The 16,780-nt window shown below is 48.5% G+C and overlaps 1 protein-coding gene across 4 annotated transcripts in view; it reads left to right on the top strand.

The window, feature by feature from the left end:
* The first annotated feature begins 5,591 nt into the window (after positions 1-5,591).
* The window catches only part of LOC133389607 (deoxyribodipyrimidine photo-lyase-like), a 25,029-nt gene continuing 13,840 nt past the window's right edge, over positions 5,592-16,780 (top strand). The window contains exons 1-4 of one of the 4 annotated variants that reach the window (XM_061637576.1): positions 5,592-5,732; positions 10,378-10,818; positions 11,783-11,928; positions 13,475-13,657. In XM_061637576.1, coding sequence (XP_061493560.1) covers positions 10,482-10,818; positions 11,783-11,928; positions 13,475-13,657 — 666 coding nt within the window. In that variant the 5' untranslated portion in view covers positions 5,592-5,732; positions 10,378-10,481. Of the gene's footprint in view, positions 5,733-7,795; positions 7,822-7,851; positions 8,041-10,377; positions 10,819-11,782; positions 11,929-13,474; positions 13,658-16,780 lie in introns of those variants that run through there. The other 3 variants (XM_061637577.1, XM_061637578.1, XM_061637575.1) reach the window with 3 other exon arrangements.

Raw genomic sequence — 16,780 nt, 5'->3', positions numbered from 1 at the left:
GATGCTCAATAAAAAAATGTTGTCTGGAAGTTCCCTTTAAGAAACCTCTTCATTTTATATTGTTGTGAGTTTGGGGGTTGAAATGGATAATTTCTATGAGTCCTCTTCCAGCCTCTGATTTGGAATCCTGTGCCTTGGGGTAAGAATCTCGCTCTGCTGGTCAGATGAGTTTATTTTGTTAAGCTAATAGAGTGGCCAGGTTTGATAATGGGTCTGTCAGGTGCCCAGCAACTAGTGAATGGGCCAGGAAGATCCTTTTGTCGCTGAAACTCTTCAGCAGAGCCTTCCCTCCCTCCTGGCAGCTAGGAGAGATTTGTGTTTTTAGTGTGTGTTGGGGTGTGTCTGAGAAAGGCTGGGAACTGGAGGCAGGCAGAGAGACTGGTTCTCCGCACCATGGCTTTAGGATGCCTCCTGTAACCCTGATGGAAAAGCTGGATATTGGACTGCTGATGCCTTGAACTCCTCCATCCTGAGCTCAGGTTGGAATATGTGTAAATAAATAAACCATATTTCATAAAGACACCACAGTCTCTGCTGACCTTATTCCCAAGGAAACCAAACCCTAGGTGAGCACAGGGACCTCAGGAAATCTCACTGCTCAGAGATTGGGGAGGTACACAACAATATTCTGGTCTCCCCCCACCCACCCAAGCCTCCATTTCAGTGGGCAGGCAGTGTGGAATGTGTTTGTGAGATATTTGGTAGTTATGTTATGTAGGTGAAGCTGCCTTGTCCACTAGTCTATGTGGCCTACTCCCCTCCACCTGCTACCTCTCTCCGGAGAAAAGAGTTTGGCTTCTGGACACTGACTACCAGGCACCAGCTGACCAACACAGCGGCTGCTTCTATAGATTGACAACTTAACCATCAACCAAGCTCCAAATCCTGCTGAAACCACTTTATGCCATATGTGCTCACTCGAGCACTTCAATCTGTGGAACAGACACCGATGCAGATGCCACATAATACCCATGCTCCATTTACAAGAAATATTTCTTTTACTGTGGCAGCACCTATGCTTTGGAACTCCCTGCCTATTGACGTCAGGCAAGCGCCTTCGCTGTGTTATTTTGGTGGCTGCTGAAAACATTTCTGTTTAGGCAAGCCTATCCAGACACATAGATGCTGATGTGTTTTAATCTTTTTTTACTCTCCTGTTGTTTTTACTATTTTTAAAAATGTTTTTAATTGCATGTTAACTGTTTTTATTGATAATTTTAACCTTTCTTGTTGTTATTATTATTTATTGCATTTATATACCGCCCCATAGCCGAAGCTCTCTGGGCAGTTTACAACAATTAAAAACATGTTGGCGATACCCTGCTCCAGTGAGCAGTCTTGCCGCCGCATTTTGCACCAGCTGCAGCTTCCGGACCAACCTCAAGGGCAGCCCCACATAGAGTGTATTACAGTAATCCAGCCTAGAGGTTACCAGTGTGTGGACAACAGTGGTCAGGCTATCCTGGTCCAGAAACGGCCACAGCTGTCTCACCAGCCGAAGCTGGTAAAAGGCACTCCTAGCCATTGAGTCACCTGGGCCTCTAGCGACAAAGATGGATCCAGGAGCACCCCCAGGCTACGGACCTGCTCTTTCCGAGGGAGTATGACCCCATCCAAAGCAGGCAACTGACCAATTATCCGAACTTGGGAACCACCAACCCACAGCGCCTCCATCTTGCTAGGATTCAGACTCAGTTTATTGGCCCTCATCCAGCCCACCACCGAGTCCAGGCAGTGGTCCAGGGCTTGCATGGCCTCTCTCGATTCAGATGTTACAGAGAAATAGAGCTGGGTATCAGCATACTGCTGACACCTTGCCCCAAAGCTCCTGATGACTGCTCCCAAGGGCTTCATATAGATGGTAAACATCATGAGGGACAAGATGGTACCCTGCAGCACCCCACAGCACAACTGCCAGGGGGTCAAAAGACAGTCACCCAATGCTATTCTCTGAGAGCGACCTTGGAGATAGGATTGGAACCACTGTAAAACAGTGCCTTCAATACCCATCTCACCAAGTCGGCCCAGAAGGATACCATGGTCAATGATATCAAAAGCCGCTGAGAGGTCAAGTAAGAATAACAGGGTCGCACTCCCCCTGTCCTCCCGATAAAGGTAATCCATCAGGGCGACCAAGGCCAATTCAGTCCCATAACCAGGCCTGAACCCAGACTGGGATGGGTCAAGATAATCTGTTTCATCCAAGAGTACTTGCAGTTGCTGCGCCACAACCCTCTCAATCACCTTCCCTAAGAAGGGGGTATTTGCAACCGGTAGGTAGTTGTCACAAACCAATGGGTCCAGGTTGGGCTTTTTCAGGAGTGGTCGAATCACCGCCTCTTTCAAGGTGGCTGGAACCACTCCCTCTCGCAATGATACGTTGACCACACCCTGGATCCACTTGGTCAGACCCCCTCGGCAAGCTTTAATAAGCCAAGAAGGGCAAGGGTCAAGAGGACACATTGCTGGCCGCATCATCGCAAGCACCTTGTCCACGTCATCCTTCTTAAAGTGTGGTGTCCAGAACTGGAGACAATACTCAAGATGAGGGCTAACCAGTGCCATATAGAGGAGAACCAATACTTCACATGATTTGGAAACTAAGCTTCTCTTAATGCAGCATAGAATAGCATTTGCCTTTTTTGCAGCCACATCACACTGTTGAGCCATATTCAGCTTGTGATCAACAACAATCTCAAGATCCTTCTCGCATGTAGTATTGCTGAGCCAAGTATCCCCCATCTTATAACTGTGCCTTTGGTTTCTTTTTCCCAAGTGTAGAACTAAGCACTTATACCTGTTCAATTTCATTCAGTTGTTTTCAGCCCAATGCTCCAGCCTATCAAGATCCCTTTGAATTTTGTTTCTGTCTTCCAAGGTATCAGCTATCATAAATTTGATATGCATTCCCTGCACCTCCTCATCCAAGTCATTAATAAGAATATTGAAGAGCACTGGGCTCAGGACAGAACCCTGCGGTACCCCACTTGTTACCTCCTCACAATTTGAGAAGGAACCACTGATAAGCCCTCTTTGAGTATGAGTCTGTAGCCAGCTGTGGATCCACCTGATCCATCCAGCGCACATTTAGCTAGTTTGCTAATCAGAATATCAGGGCATATTGTCAAAAGCTTTGCTGAAGTTGAGATATATTATGTTCACAGCATTCCCACAGTCTACCAGGGAGATTACCCAATCATAAAAATGAGGTAAAGTATGCATATAAATTAATTGCAAATCACTTCAGGATGCCTAATGGGAAGGGATTCATAAATGAAATAACAATATGTATTACTTAAAATAACATACATAAATGCATTAGGGAAAATTGATTTGCAAAAATGTGTATATTCAGAGAAATGCTGATGAATTTTCATGGGGACCTTTTCTTTTTTTAAAAATTGCAGACTGATGTAGAAATATGGAAAATGGAATTTAAGACTGGAAAAATGAAAAAGCGAAACTGTCAAATTTGCCCATCCCAATTCATCCCCACCCTGAAACATAACAATGTACCATTGTTCAGGTTTAATTGTAAGCCAATTTTGTGGCATATACAATAAAATAAAAGCTACACTGGCCTCAGTTCCTCTCATTGCAGAAGTCTAACTCCAGAGCCAGGACTTGTGTCTTCAGCTGACAAATACTTCACCCGCCCATTGGCTGGCTGGGACCTCTTTGCTGTTTCGAGGGCCCTTCAGATTTTAAGTATCAGGAGATTAATCCTTCATACGCCTGCCTGTCATTCAAAACAGGAGCCTAAGTAAACATCAGCCATACCTGGTACAAAGAGATCAGCAGTGATTAATCTCCTGAACTAGCCTGACAGCATATAAATCTCTTGAAATATGTACAATCCTCACTACGTCATTACCAGGAAATAGAGTTTTGGTTTCAAGAGGGATGGGAGAGTTGTAGGTGTACAAAGAATAGCCCCAGTTTTGGATCAGACCAAACATCTTGTTTTTTGGGGGGAGGGGAGGTCTCATAAATAACCAATTGCCAACTGACCAGAAAAAGTGCTGGCCTGCTCCTATGCTTTTAACCAGCTTTCGCCAACCTGGTGCCCTTCATATGTTTTAGACTACAGCTCCCATTCAGTCTGTGGGCTGATGGGAATTGTCGTCCAGAACATTTGGACGGCACTAGGTTGGCAAAGGCTGTTTTTAAAAATTACCTTGTTCTGCAGCAATAGTAAAGGCCGTGTCACTTTTGTGTACAGCCAGGCATCTATGTTATCTATTTTTATAAACAAAAGTCTGTTATGGCTAGGGCAAGGCCATGGTTGCCCAGAGAAAGTGGGGTATCAAATCAGAGCAGAGGACATGTAAATCCCATCCACCCACCTTCTCAGCAATCAGCGTTTCATCACACTGACACAGAAAAAAGCAGGTCAAAAGCCTGAAGTAAATAGAGGCTGTCTTGTTCGAAACCTCTCTAGTTATTGGTTGAGAGTCCTAGCTTCAGTTAGTTGGAATGAATCCTCCCTGGGCATTGGCTCAGCTGCTGAGGAGTCATGGAATGTTCATGAACATTCTAACTTCTCAGAAATTTAAGTGTGTGTGTGGGTAATTGTTGGGACAGATGGGGCAGTTGCCAGAAAGGGTTGGAGAGAGGAAACAACAGCATCAGTAGTCAGGAATTAAACTGAGTGCTATGAAAGGATATCTGTGTATATGTGAGAGGGTAGTGAGGTGTACATGACGAAAGGCTGAATGGTTAATGCAACTTTTGTCAACCCTACAGACAGATGTTTTAACTACATCTCCCATCAGCCCACATCCAGTGTGCTGTCAAAAACATCTAGGGGGCGCTTAATGGGCACAGAGAAGGTCTTGCAGAGCAAAAACAAATCTGTGAGTCTTCAGGTCTTTACTTTTTTACTTGAGTCTCTCTCCGTGGAGACATGTCAGTGGGGCAGTGGATCCCCTCCAAGTTTTAGTCAAGGAGCTGTCCAAGGTGCAGATTCACTGCCCCACTGACATCAGAGCCACCGGCCTCTGCTGGTCCATCTCTGCCGTCTGTTATGCAAAGTGCATGTGCAGAATTTTTTTAAAAAATACCAGAAAATAAAACAGGCAGATATTATGATCCATGAACTTCAGTGCTACCTCCAGCCTGCTACACAACGGGAATTGCTCCTCCGGGGACTGAAAATGGCTTCCCAAAGCAAAACCTTCCCAAGCAAACTCCAAGAGGCAGGTTACCCTAGTTTCGTGACATGACTGCAGGCCCTTTCCATCTTCCCCCTGGGTGTGTGCCACTCTCCTGCTTTCAAAATGGCTATCCACGTTACAGTGTGTTCTTTGCCAGGCCTCAGCTGTTCAATTAATGAGTGAGACCAGCAGTGCTGGGATTTCCCCCGGGCTGGAGTTTGTTTTTAGAGACCTCACTTCCTCCATTCCCTTCTCAGCTACTTTCCGGATTGTGCACACAAAGCCACCCCTTACTGTAAACGGTGCTGCTTGCGCCAGGTTCCTCATTCCGAGGATGGGAGGAATTACCCGCTTGAGCGAACGGATACAGATCCTTCCCCTTGCCAGTCAGCCTGTTTATAATACCTCCTGATCACCGCTGCTCAGGAGATGTTTAGCCTCATTAATAGCTATTTCGTCCTACGCCAGCCCAGCTTCCTCCTTTCACTCTGGATGCAGTCAGGCCATCATTTGCCACACGGTGGCTGTTGTCGTTTCAGCATGGACAGCCAGTTACCTCCAGTCTCTGGTGACACGGTGAGTGAGAGCCCAACGTTACCATGCCCCCCGCAGCCTCTAAAGATTCAGACTGGAGATGGGGTGAGTGAGGCAGCCCACAGTGCAGCTAGGCCTCATTACTGCCCCCCCTACATTCCTTCCACTTTGTAGACTTTCCCAGCCTTTGGGTCCCCAGATGTTGTTGTTATTATTATTCATTACAATTGTATACCGCCCCATAGCCGAAGCTCTCTGGTTGGTTTACAACAATTAAGAACATTAAAAACAAATATACAAATTTAAAAACACATTTTTAAAAAGCAATTTAAAAACACACGCTAAAATGCCTGGGAGAAGAGGAAAGTCTTGACCTGGCGCTGAAAGGATAACAGTGTTGGCGCCTGGTGCACCTCATCAGGGAGATCATGCCATAATTTGGGGGCCACCACTGAGAAAGCCCTCTCCCTTGTTGTTATCCTCCGAGCTTCCCTCGGAGTAGGCACCCGGAGGAGGGCCTTTGATGTTGCTGGACTACAGCTCCCATCAGCTGCAGCCAGCATGGCCAGTGGTCAGCAACATCTGGGGACCCAAAGGCTGGGAAAGGCTGCCTATTTGTGTGTGTGTGTGTCAATCTCTGTGGCCCTCCAGATCTTCTTGGGACTCCAGCTCCCACTGGCCCCAGCCAGCATGCCTAATGGTCAGTGATGAGAGAATGTGGTCTGGAGGGCCACAGCAGGATTCCTATCTTGGTCAGGATGCTTCTCTGCTCCTCCTCCACTCAGCTTACGACACACCCTTAAAAGCTGAATGAGAATCTGAAGGAGGCCACGGCAGATCCCTAACGAGAAATGCTCACAGTGGCCGTGGCATGTGCCAATTGCATGCTCTGGCAGGAAGAAACGGGCTAGGATGGAAAGGGTCAGGTAAGCATCAGGGCCCTGCCAGCCTGTGCTTGCACCACAGCAGTAGTGTAGCGGCAAATTCAGAAGTGCAGGGTCCCTTCATGTTAGTCACAGTCCCCCCCTCCCTTTTTGCTGCTGGGCAGAGAAGGAGATCCTTGTTAATGCCTTCTTCCACAACAACAGATGTCCCTCGCAGCCAATCAGCAGGAAAGGGGAGAGTGTTAGCTACTGAGAAAAGTCTTCTTGGTGGCTGACTCACCTCCTTTCACTCTGATTGGCTCCAATCAGCAGGAAAGGACAAGGAAGCATGTTAGAAGACTCTTCTCAGAGGCTAACACGCTCCCTTTTCATGCGGATTTCCTCACAGGATGCTGGAGATATAGGGACCCTGCTCCCAAAAAAGTAAGAGGTCTAACACACACACCCCAGACTACACCCCTACACCACAGTGAAGAGAAAGAGGCAGTGCAAGAAGGGAGGGAGGGGGCGCAGCACAGTGAAGGGGCCACCTGGTTAAGGAAGCCCCCCCCTTTTAAGGCAGGGGATGCAAGAGGCGAGTTTTCGGATTGCACGCGGCTGCACAGGAGCCAAGAGGTGAGTATCGCCATCCTCTGCAGCTTTGCAAACAGGACCACCGGGCGGGTCAGCAGCCGGATCGGACCGCCGCTGCAGTCTCGTGGGGCAACAAAACTGTCTCTCCGCTCCTGCTTCCAACTTCCAACCTCACACATGCTCTGACATTGAGGGCGCAACCCTAATCACACTTACTAGGCCCGAGTAACTACGAGAGTCCCCCCCCCAAACAGGGGGCCACCCAACGAAGCTGAATGCTGGGCGATTCGGGACAGGCAGAATAACATATTTCTCCCCACTGCGCATAGTTAAACTACGGGATCTGCGGCCACTGTGATGGCCGCCGACTTGGCTAGCTTTAATAGAGGCCGAGACACACTGAGGCTCGCAATGGCTCCTAGCCACGATGGCCGCGTTCTGTCTTCACTGGCCCCCTGCAAAACACCTTCCTCCTGCTGCAGGCTAACATTAGGTGACCGCTGAAGGGAGGGGAACCGCTTGAGTGGCATCTCCCTCCTAGGAGATGCACCAACCGCCTTTGCGGGCTTGGAAGACAGCAAGGCGGGCGAGACGGCGGGGCGCGCTGAAGCTCCTGCCACGTGCAAAAGCAAGTGACGTTGCAGCATTCTATCTCTCGGGGGCTCATTCACAAAGTGAGTTCGCGGGGGCACCTCGCAGCCTCCAGCGAGGAGGCTGGAAGCGCCCTTTGCAGCCCGGGGGGTCGCGGCCTCATCCCTAGCCTCTCCCTGGCTGGAGGCGGGGCTGGGAGGAGAGGCGGCGCTTCCCCGCCCCGGAGCCGCCCCTGCGTTTTGTAAGCGGGGCCCGGCGGGCGAGGGAGCGGCCGAAGGTCACGCGGGGAGCTCTTGTGCCCGGTGAGTGTCCGGGGAGAGAGGGCTTGGCAAAGAGCTGGGCGCGCGCTCTGAGCACTGGCCCCCTCCTCTGGCTGCACGATAGAACTCGTCCTGACCTACCTTGCAGGGCTGTTGTGCGAATGAAGGCGATAAGACAGGCTTGTTCTTTCAAACCCCCTCCCCGCCCCAAAAAAGCGTAGCCGGTACAATCGGGGCTTATTCTAAGTTCCCAACTCTTTCTCTCCCTCTCGCCCGCAATCCCAGAGCACCCCCGGGACTCTTTCTAAGGAGAAGAAAGTGTAGTGTAAATGCAGTGGCAAATTCAGAAGTGCAGGGTCCCGTCATGTTAGGCACAGGCACGCCCCCTTCCTCCTTTTTTGCTGGGTTCAGAATGAAAGCCTTGTTAATGCTTTCTCCCACAACAACAGACGTCCTAAGGAGCCAATAAGCATGAAAGGGGAGTCTACTAGCTACTGAAAAGAGTCTTCTCCGGGCCTGACTCACCTCCTTTCACTCTGCTTGGCTCCAATCAGCAGGAAAAGGAAGCATGTTAGGAGACTCTTCTCAGTGGCTAACACACTCCCCTTTCATGCTGATTGGCTTGTAGGATGCTAGAGACATAGGGATCCTGCTAGGGCCCTGCTCCCAAAAAAGTAAGGGGTCTAAGTCCCCCCGTGACCCTGGATGACAATACCCCTGGAAGAATGAGAACAGGCAAAGGAAAAAGCCGAAGAAAGAAGGGCAAAGGACTGTCAGGAAGGAAGGGAAAACAGCAGAGCCAAGAAAGTAAAAAGAGTCAGGAGTAATGAGAGAGAGAGAAAAAAACAAGAAAAATGCAGGTGCCTTACAAACAGTAGTGTAGTGGCAAATTCAGAAGTGCAGGGTCCCTTCATGTTAGTCACAGCCATACCCCTCCCTCCCCCCCCGCCGCCTTTTTTGCTGCGGGGTTAAGAATGAGATCCTTGTTAATGCCTTCTCCCACAACAACAGACATTCCTAGGCACCAACCAGCATAAAAGAGGAAAGTGTTAGCTACTGAGAAGAGTCTTCTCCATGGCTAAGTCACCACCTTTCACTCTGATTGGCTCCAATATGCAGGAAGGGACAAGGAAACATGTTAGAAGACTCTTCTCAGTGGCCACCACACTCCCCTTTCATGCTGATTAGCTTGTAGGATTCAGGAGACATAGAGACCCTGCTCCCAAAAAGGGGGTCTAAGACCTCCTGAGACCCCAGACAACTACACCCCTGCTTGCAAAAGAGAGAATTGGATAAAGGTATGAAGACTGAAAGGCACCAGAATGGATCTTCATTTTCTTGTTTCAGAAACAGCCTGGCAGATTCCTTGCTTGACAGTGCCACGATGTGCTGGACTGCACAAAGCGTTCCTTCCTGTTGCATAGCCCAGCGGCCCCCTGCCCCACTCCACCCCAGCTGCACAAACCTGGCCCAGCTGCACTCTAGAATAAACTGGGGTTCAGCAGCCCCTCGAAGGGGGCAGGTGGGGAGTTCTGCTGTTCTAGAGCAGCCTTCCCCAATCTGGCACCCTCCAGAAGTTGTTGGACTACAGCTCCCATGAGCCCCTGGCCAGCATTGCTATGGAGGGCATGGGGAAGACTGCTCTAGGAGGTTGCCTGAAATGCTGAGTTCGACCAGCAGCCCAGTATTGTCTGCTCTGACTGGCAGCAGCAGCAGTTGTCCAAAGACACAAAGGTGTTTCCTACGTCAGCTACATGAGTCCTTTTTTTTTTCTTTTCAAATCGGGATTCTGCGTGGAAAACATGTGCACCACTGCTCAGCTTCCAAATAGCGTAGAGCAGGGATGAGTGACTTGTGGCATTCCAGATGTTGCTGGACGACAACTCCCACCACCCCTCATCGTCAAAAGTATCTGTGAAGGCTTTTTTGTGCTGACCGGCCTATGCAGCTGCAGTTCAAAATGCTTTTGTAGTACCCAGACATTGTCATGATTGTTTTGTGGTGTTATTGCAGTACACCACCCTAATACTTTGCGAGAGGGTGGTATAGAAATACTGTTATAAAGAAATAAACCCCTAACTATTGGCTATGCTGGCTGGGACTGATGGGGGTTGTATTCCAACAACAACTTCCCTGCCCCTGGATAAAACCCTGTGCACCAAAATAGCCAGTGGCCTTGGGTGTTAAATGGAGACCCCATGTCCGAGGCAGTCTACCTCTGAATAGCAGATACTGGGGATGAACCACAGGGGTGGTCTGTTGACATCATTGTATTGCTTTTTGGCATCCCCAAAGGCATGCAGTCATCCGCTTTTGAAAAAAGGGGATCAGGTCAACGTTTCCCAACCTGGAGCTGTAGTCTTGTGTGCTTATTTGCAGGCTGCACCCTGGAAGGTTTTGCCTGTGCGTCATCCTATCTCAGTGTCCCCTGGGGCTCTTGGGCGCTGCGCACCATCTCTGGGTTGTCAGGGGTGGTGCAGGCCATGCCTCAGAAGAGGGGAAAGCAGAAGCCACCTGGGTCGATGGAACCTGACGATGCGTCGTCGTCAGATGGATTGGGAAGCAACAGGAAAGTTGCGGTGATGTCGGCAGCAGCTGCATCACCTGGAGGTAAAAAGAAGGTGGAGGAAGAGGGTGCCGGAAGCGGAGGAGCTGGGACCCTGGCAGAGTCTGTGAAGCAAGCCCGCCTGAAAGCGGTGCCCTCTGTCGCGGAGTTCAAGTACAACAAGAGGCGGGTCAGGTTGGTCTCGCAAGACCCCGATCTCAAGGAAGGGGCTCAGGGCATCCTCTACTGGATGTCGCGAGATCAGAGAGTGCAAGGTGAGAGCCATTCCCCCCCCCCGGCCTGGGATACGCAGTCAGACTTAATTGGGGGGTGGGTTGCGCTGTGATCTCCACAGTGACCTCTTCCCCTCTGCATAAAGGGTGGGGTGGGGTGGCTGAGGGTGAAGGTAAATAAAGCATCTAGAAAGGAACCAGACTGGTTTGGAAACATCCTTGCCATGTTTGGTATAGATGTACTGTTTTTCCTCTTCCCGGGTGAGCTCTAAACACAGGTTTTTGCAAGTTTCTCCTGCAGTTAGTTTTGAGACAAGGAAAAACTGGCTGTGAAGGGTGCTGATTGGCTAGTGTCAGTGGCATGCCCCAACATCCATTTTTTTCTTCAATGCTGGAGGCAATTCTTTCACAACTTTTTTTTTAATGCTTCCAAATTTCTTATTATATTACAAGGGATTTTTCTTTTCTTGAAGGATAAATGTTTATAAAGCTATTAATGAACATGTGCTGCTTTAAAAAAAGATGGAGACAGCCCATCGAGAAGAATGGGGGAGGGGCAAGAGTGATGGCCAAACCAGCATTTGAGTTGCTAGTCTGTCTGTCTGTCTGTCCCAGAAATTGCCAATCCTGATTCATTTAATGGGTGAAGGTGCTTTTCTGGCTCCTCTTTAAATACTAGATGTGCCTTCATCCTAAGAGGCTGAGAGCTTTCACAGGCCCAGAGAGCTCTGTTTGGTCTGCTGTGGCCCCTTTGTCGAAGTATGGGCCACAGCAGGGGCCCAAATGAGTTGGTCTTTGGTGCCAGCATCTCTACACCATCTCTATATCACTGGGTGTCTGCCTTGCCCGAGGGCTACCAGCAAGCTGGCATATAGATTTGTGGAGGTCTGTCCATTGCACAGCTGCTGTTCTGCCCTCCCCACTCCCCACCCGGCATCTTGCACCGCTGCCTTCTGTCTGCTGGAGAGTCGGGGTCCTAATTTGCCTGTTCTTTCCCCCCCCTCAGATAACTGGGCCTTTCTTTATGCTCAGCGCCTGGCCCTGAAGCAGAAGCTCCCTCTGCACATCTGCTTCTGCCTAGTGCCCAAGTTCCTGGAGGCCACCATCCGCCATTTTGGCTTCCTGCTGAGAGGCCTCAAGGAAGTGGCCGAGGTACTGCTGGGGGGGGGGGAGACACTGCATGGGAGGGGGGGAGGAAGGGAAGAAGAGAGTGTCGGAAGGGGGTGTTCAGCAGTCAACCCACCTGTACCATGAAGGTGGGCCCCTAGTACAAGTTGCAGAGCAGCCTTCCCCAACCTGGTGCCCTCCAGATGTTTTGGACTACATCTCCCATCAGCTGCAACCAGCATGGCCAGTGGGCAGGTATGTGGGCCAAAACATCAGGAGGGCACCCTACTGTAGGGTAGTAATTCCCAAGTGCATACCACAAGCTGTAAATAGCCTGTGAGTCCAAAGCAGCCGTCTGTAGTGGTCTTCCACAGCGACTCTGTATGATTAACTGCTCTGGCCTTGCCTCCCTTCTGGTAAGCTTCCCTCTCAGGGCAGAGAGTTCCGTTGGGTCTCTCCATCGGGTGTGGTCGGATCATTTAGTCACTTGGCAGAACAACCCATTCTTCAAAGAGGCTGGGCTGTTGTGCCGCTGAAGGAGGAAGTGCTCTGGCCTTCTGTTCAAGGGGCCTGCTCAGAATAGAGACTCATGCAGAAACACAAGGGTGGGGCTCCTCTGATGCAGGGCAGTTTTGTCTATTCTTATATGCACACTAAAAGTCAGGGTTTGGGGGGGGATGTTAGTGGAATGTGCCAACTTTAATTTGGGTAAACAACACTTAAGCTTTTGCTGTTGGAAGTTTAAAAAATCCTGAGGTGAGTTTTTGAGAAGCTGGTGCTTTATTTAGGGGTGCAGGACAGCAGGTGGGTGACTGTAGCTGTGGGACAGACTTAAAGGATCCTGTTGGGTCCTGAATAGCTGGATTTGTACCTAACGTAATTATTGCAAAGGCTGTATTTGTGCATGTAACTCAAAACCTGCACCTGGAAGAGCTGAATTCTTGATCTCTTTGCCAGACACGGGGCCATAGCTCAGTGGCAGAGCACGTGAGTGACATGCAAAAGGTCCCGGGTTCAGTCCTTGGCCTGTCTGGGTAGGGCTGGGGTGATCCCTCCCAGAGATCCTGGAGACCTGCTACCAGTCAGTGCAGATGGTCCTGAACTAGATAGACCAGTGACCTGACTGGGTATGTGTGCGTTGCTCCCTAGCCCATCATTGTGCCATCTTTATCATGTCATGCTCTTCAATTTTATTGTGGCTTTATCTTCTTTGGAGAGGCTAGTGCTAGGCTGAGCACACACAATGTTTTATTCTAGAATGAATGGAGACCATTTACTTGTTTTTTTCTATATAGTTCACACACAATCGAGATCTATGGCATATTTCCTGCTCCTGGAAAGTGCTTCTTGGGAAACTGGTTTTATTCCAGAAATAAAAGCTTGATTACCCTTCCAGAGCTTGGAAAAGTTACTTTTTTGAACTACAACTCCCATCAGCCCAATCCAGTGGCCATGCTGGCTGGGGCTGATGGGAGTTGTAGTTCAAAAAAGTAACTTTTCCAAGTTCTGAGTGTAACTATGTGAAAACAGATGAACATAGGAAGCCGCCTTAAACCGATTCCTATGTGACAGAATATTCTCTGTTTTCTAGGAGTGCAAGGAGCTAAGCGTCCCCTTCCACCTGCTCGTTGGCTTCGCTAAAGACTTGCTACCCCCCTTTGTGACGCAGCACGGCATTGGCGGCGTGGTGACAGACTTCGCCCCCCTCCGCGTTCCCATGCAGTGGGTGGAAAACGTCCGGGCGAGGCTGCCACCTGATGTGCCCTTTGTCCAGGTGGGGAGACCCTCGAGTGTGGCAGCTGGGGTGTGGTCAGTGAAGGAGGGGGGAAGCAGCTCAAAGGCATGGCTTACTGCAAAGCAGATTTCTCTCCCTCTCATTAAGGAAAATGGAGGCCCTGGCCGGAGTTGAACATCCTGAGGCCTTGAGTGCCGCTGCAGCAGAACGGGACAGGAAGGAAGTGGTCAGATAGGCTGTATACCACTTCAGCCTGCACGTGGTGGAGATGTGCTCTTTTTTTAATGCTTCCCTGTGGATAAAAAACTGGCACAGCAAAAAATGAGCTAGGCTAGAATCTTTCTCCCTTCTATGCAGGGGGGAGCATTCAGAAATGGAATCCTCACCTGCAGTCTGGTGTGGTCTAGTCCAGTCCTCCCCCCCCCCTCGTCTAACTTCTTTGTTTTTCTGGTGACCCTGATCTAAATAAGATGCAGGCATTTCTGAACCCTTTAATTGTAAGCCAGACTATTTTTTTTTTAATAATGTTATTTGTTATTTAGTTTAATTTTTGTAAATTGTATTGCTTTTATTGATGTATTTTTATACTTGCATTTTTTTTTTTTTTGTAAGCCGCCTTGAGGGCCTTTGCCCGAAAGGCAGGGTATAAATAATAATAATAATTTCTCTTCCGGATTCCTAAATTTACATCATCTGACAAAGGAAGCTTCAGCCCGTAAAATGTGACACCACAATGAATGGACATCCAATGAAGCTGAGTGAGTGCAGAGTTAAGCTATGGAATTCGCTCCCACAAGAGGCAGCGGCGGCCACCAACTTGGAGGGCTTTAAAAGAGCATTGGGCAAATTCATGGAGGATCAGGCTATCGGTGGCTTCTAGGCATGATGGCTATGCTCTGCCAGTGTAGTCAGAGGCAGGACGCTTCTGAATATCAGTTGCTGGAAAGCACAGGAGGAGAGACCAGGGCTGTGGAGTCGGAAGCAATTTTGGGTGGAGTCGGAGCCGGTAGAAATGTACTGACTCCGGCTTCAAAATGAAATTAATGTTTTAATATTAATAATAATTTATTGATATTAATGAATTAATATACATTTGCCATTTATGAAGGAGTCAGACAGAAGAAAAATAGAGAAGTCGGAGTTGAAGGTTTGATGTACCGACTCCACAGCCCTGGGAGAGAGTTCTCTTTGCATTCAGGCCCTTCTTCTGGGTTTCCCATGGGCAACTGGTTGGCCACTGTGAGAACATTTCATTGTGTTTTGTTGTGTTGTAGGGAGGAGCCTTCCATCATATGAACTCTCACCTGCATTCTAAAGTGGTACAGCCCAGCACAGTCAAGATGAGATTTGTGGGCCTCTGCCGGTTTGAAAGCGTCAACCAGTATCAATTTGAGTTCATTCTTTGTCTGGTAGTCACTACTTTTATTGATCCATTTTTTTTCCTTTCTTAAAAAAACGGATATTAATATCAGTATTTTTAAAGGAAATGTTGATTATTTTAAAGGAAATATCAATATTTTGAAATGAAATATTGATAGAATTATTGTTCTTCATATCGCTATTTTAGAGGCAGATTTTTTTAAAAAAATCCATTTTCGAAAATAGCTGTGGAAAATTGCTGCATAAAAATCCAATCTGCACCCGATAAGAGAATAAGCGAATTAATGGGAAATTCAGTACCAAATCTGAATTGGGTGGAATTCTAGCATATCCTTAGTCAGAACTAGGCCCAAGTCTGCACTGAGCTGTAACGAGGCTGTTGAGTCTCAGAGGTGGCCTCTGGGAAGTAAGAATTCACCCTAGGCTAGACCATGGCCACTATCCTCTGGGTTGTAAATTGTAGGGGAAGATCAGTTGTTATGTGCCTTCAAGTCAATTACTTGGGGCTGCCTTTGAAGACGGTTCGGAAGCTGCAGCTTGTGCAAAATGCAGCGGCCAGATTGGTAACAGGGACCAGACGGTCCGAACATATAAAACCGATTCTGGCCCGCTTGCACTGGCTGCCTGTATGTTTCCGAGCTCAATTCAAGGTACTGGTTTTAACCTATAAAGCCTTACACGGCTTAGGACCACAATACCTGATGGCACGCCTCTCCCGACATGAACACCCGTACACTACGCTCAACATCTAAGGCCCTCCTCTGGGTGCCTACTTGGACGGAAGCTGGGAGGGTGGCAACAAGGGAGAGGGCCTTCTCAGTGGTGGCCCCCAAATTATGGAATGATTTTCTTGACGAGGTGCGCCTGGTGCCAACACTTATCTTTTTGGCTCCAGTTCAAGACTTTCCCCTTCTCCCAGGCATCTTAGCACGTGTTTTTAAATTGCTTTTTAAAAATGTGTTTTTAAATTTGTGCATTTGTTTTTAATGTTTTTAATTGTTGTAAACTGCCCAGAGAGCTGCGGCTATGGGGCGGTATACAAATGCAATCAATCAATCAATCAGGATGCTGGACTAGATGAGCCTCCTGTGACCTGATCCACAATGCTCTTCTTACGTTTTTATAGGAGTAGTTAGCTCTTAAGATAGGGAGGAGAACCTATGGCCCTCCTAATGACATTGACTCCATCACTCATCAGCTCCAGCGTGGCCAGTGGTCTGGACTGATAGGCGTGGTAGTTCACCAATATCTGAAGGGCCATAGGTTCCCCATTATTGCTTTAAGATGGCAAAAGACAGTTTATTTTTGTTACAATGGCCTGGTTCTTGCATGTATGCAGAACTCTTGCTGGCGGCCACATCCGTGATGACTTATCTGTATGACTGGATCATCACATATAGAACTTGCACATCACGTCAAATAGAAGGACTAGCTCGGTGGCAGAGCATCTGCCTTGCACGCGGAAGGTCCTGGGTTCAGTCCCCAGCATCTCCAGTACAGCTGGAGAGCCGCTGACAGTCAGTGTTAGGAATGGGAGAGCAATTCAATTCGGTTTGCATTTAATGCCGGATTTATCGAATTCACACTTTCCAAAACAATATGAGACCTGAAACACAGCCATCCTTGGAAATTCACGCTTATCTGAATTTTGTGATGCAGTTCTCCAACCAAGCAGTGTTTACAAAAAGGCATATATTAGAGGAAAGTGTGCGTAAAAATTAATATATTTGTGAAAATAAATAATATATATGTAAAGAATTCATTAGAATATATTGCTTGCAC

This window comes from Rhineura floridana, chromosome 7 (genome assembly GCF_030035675.1).
Source record: "Rhineura floridana isolate rRhiFlo1 chromosome 7, rRhiFlo1.hap2, whole genome shotgun sequence".
Taxonomy (NCBI): domain Eukaryota; kingdom Metazoa; phylum Chordata; class Lepidosauria; order Squamata; family Rhineuridae; genus Rhineura; species Rhineura floridana.
The sequence above is the reverse complement of the archived record's forward strand: the minus strand, read 5'-3'. Positions and strand labels throughout refer to the sequence as shown.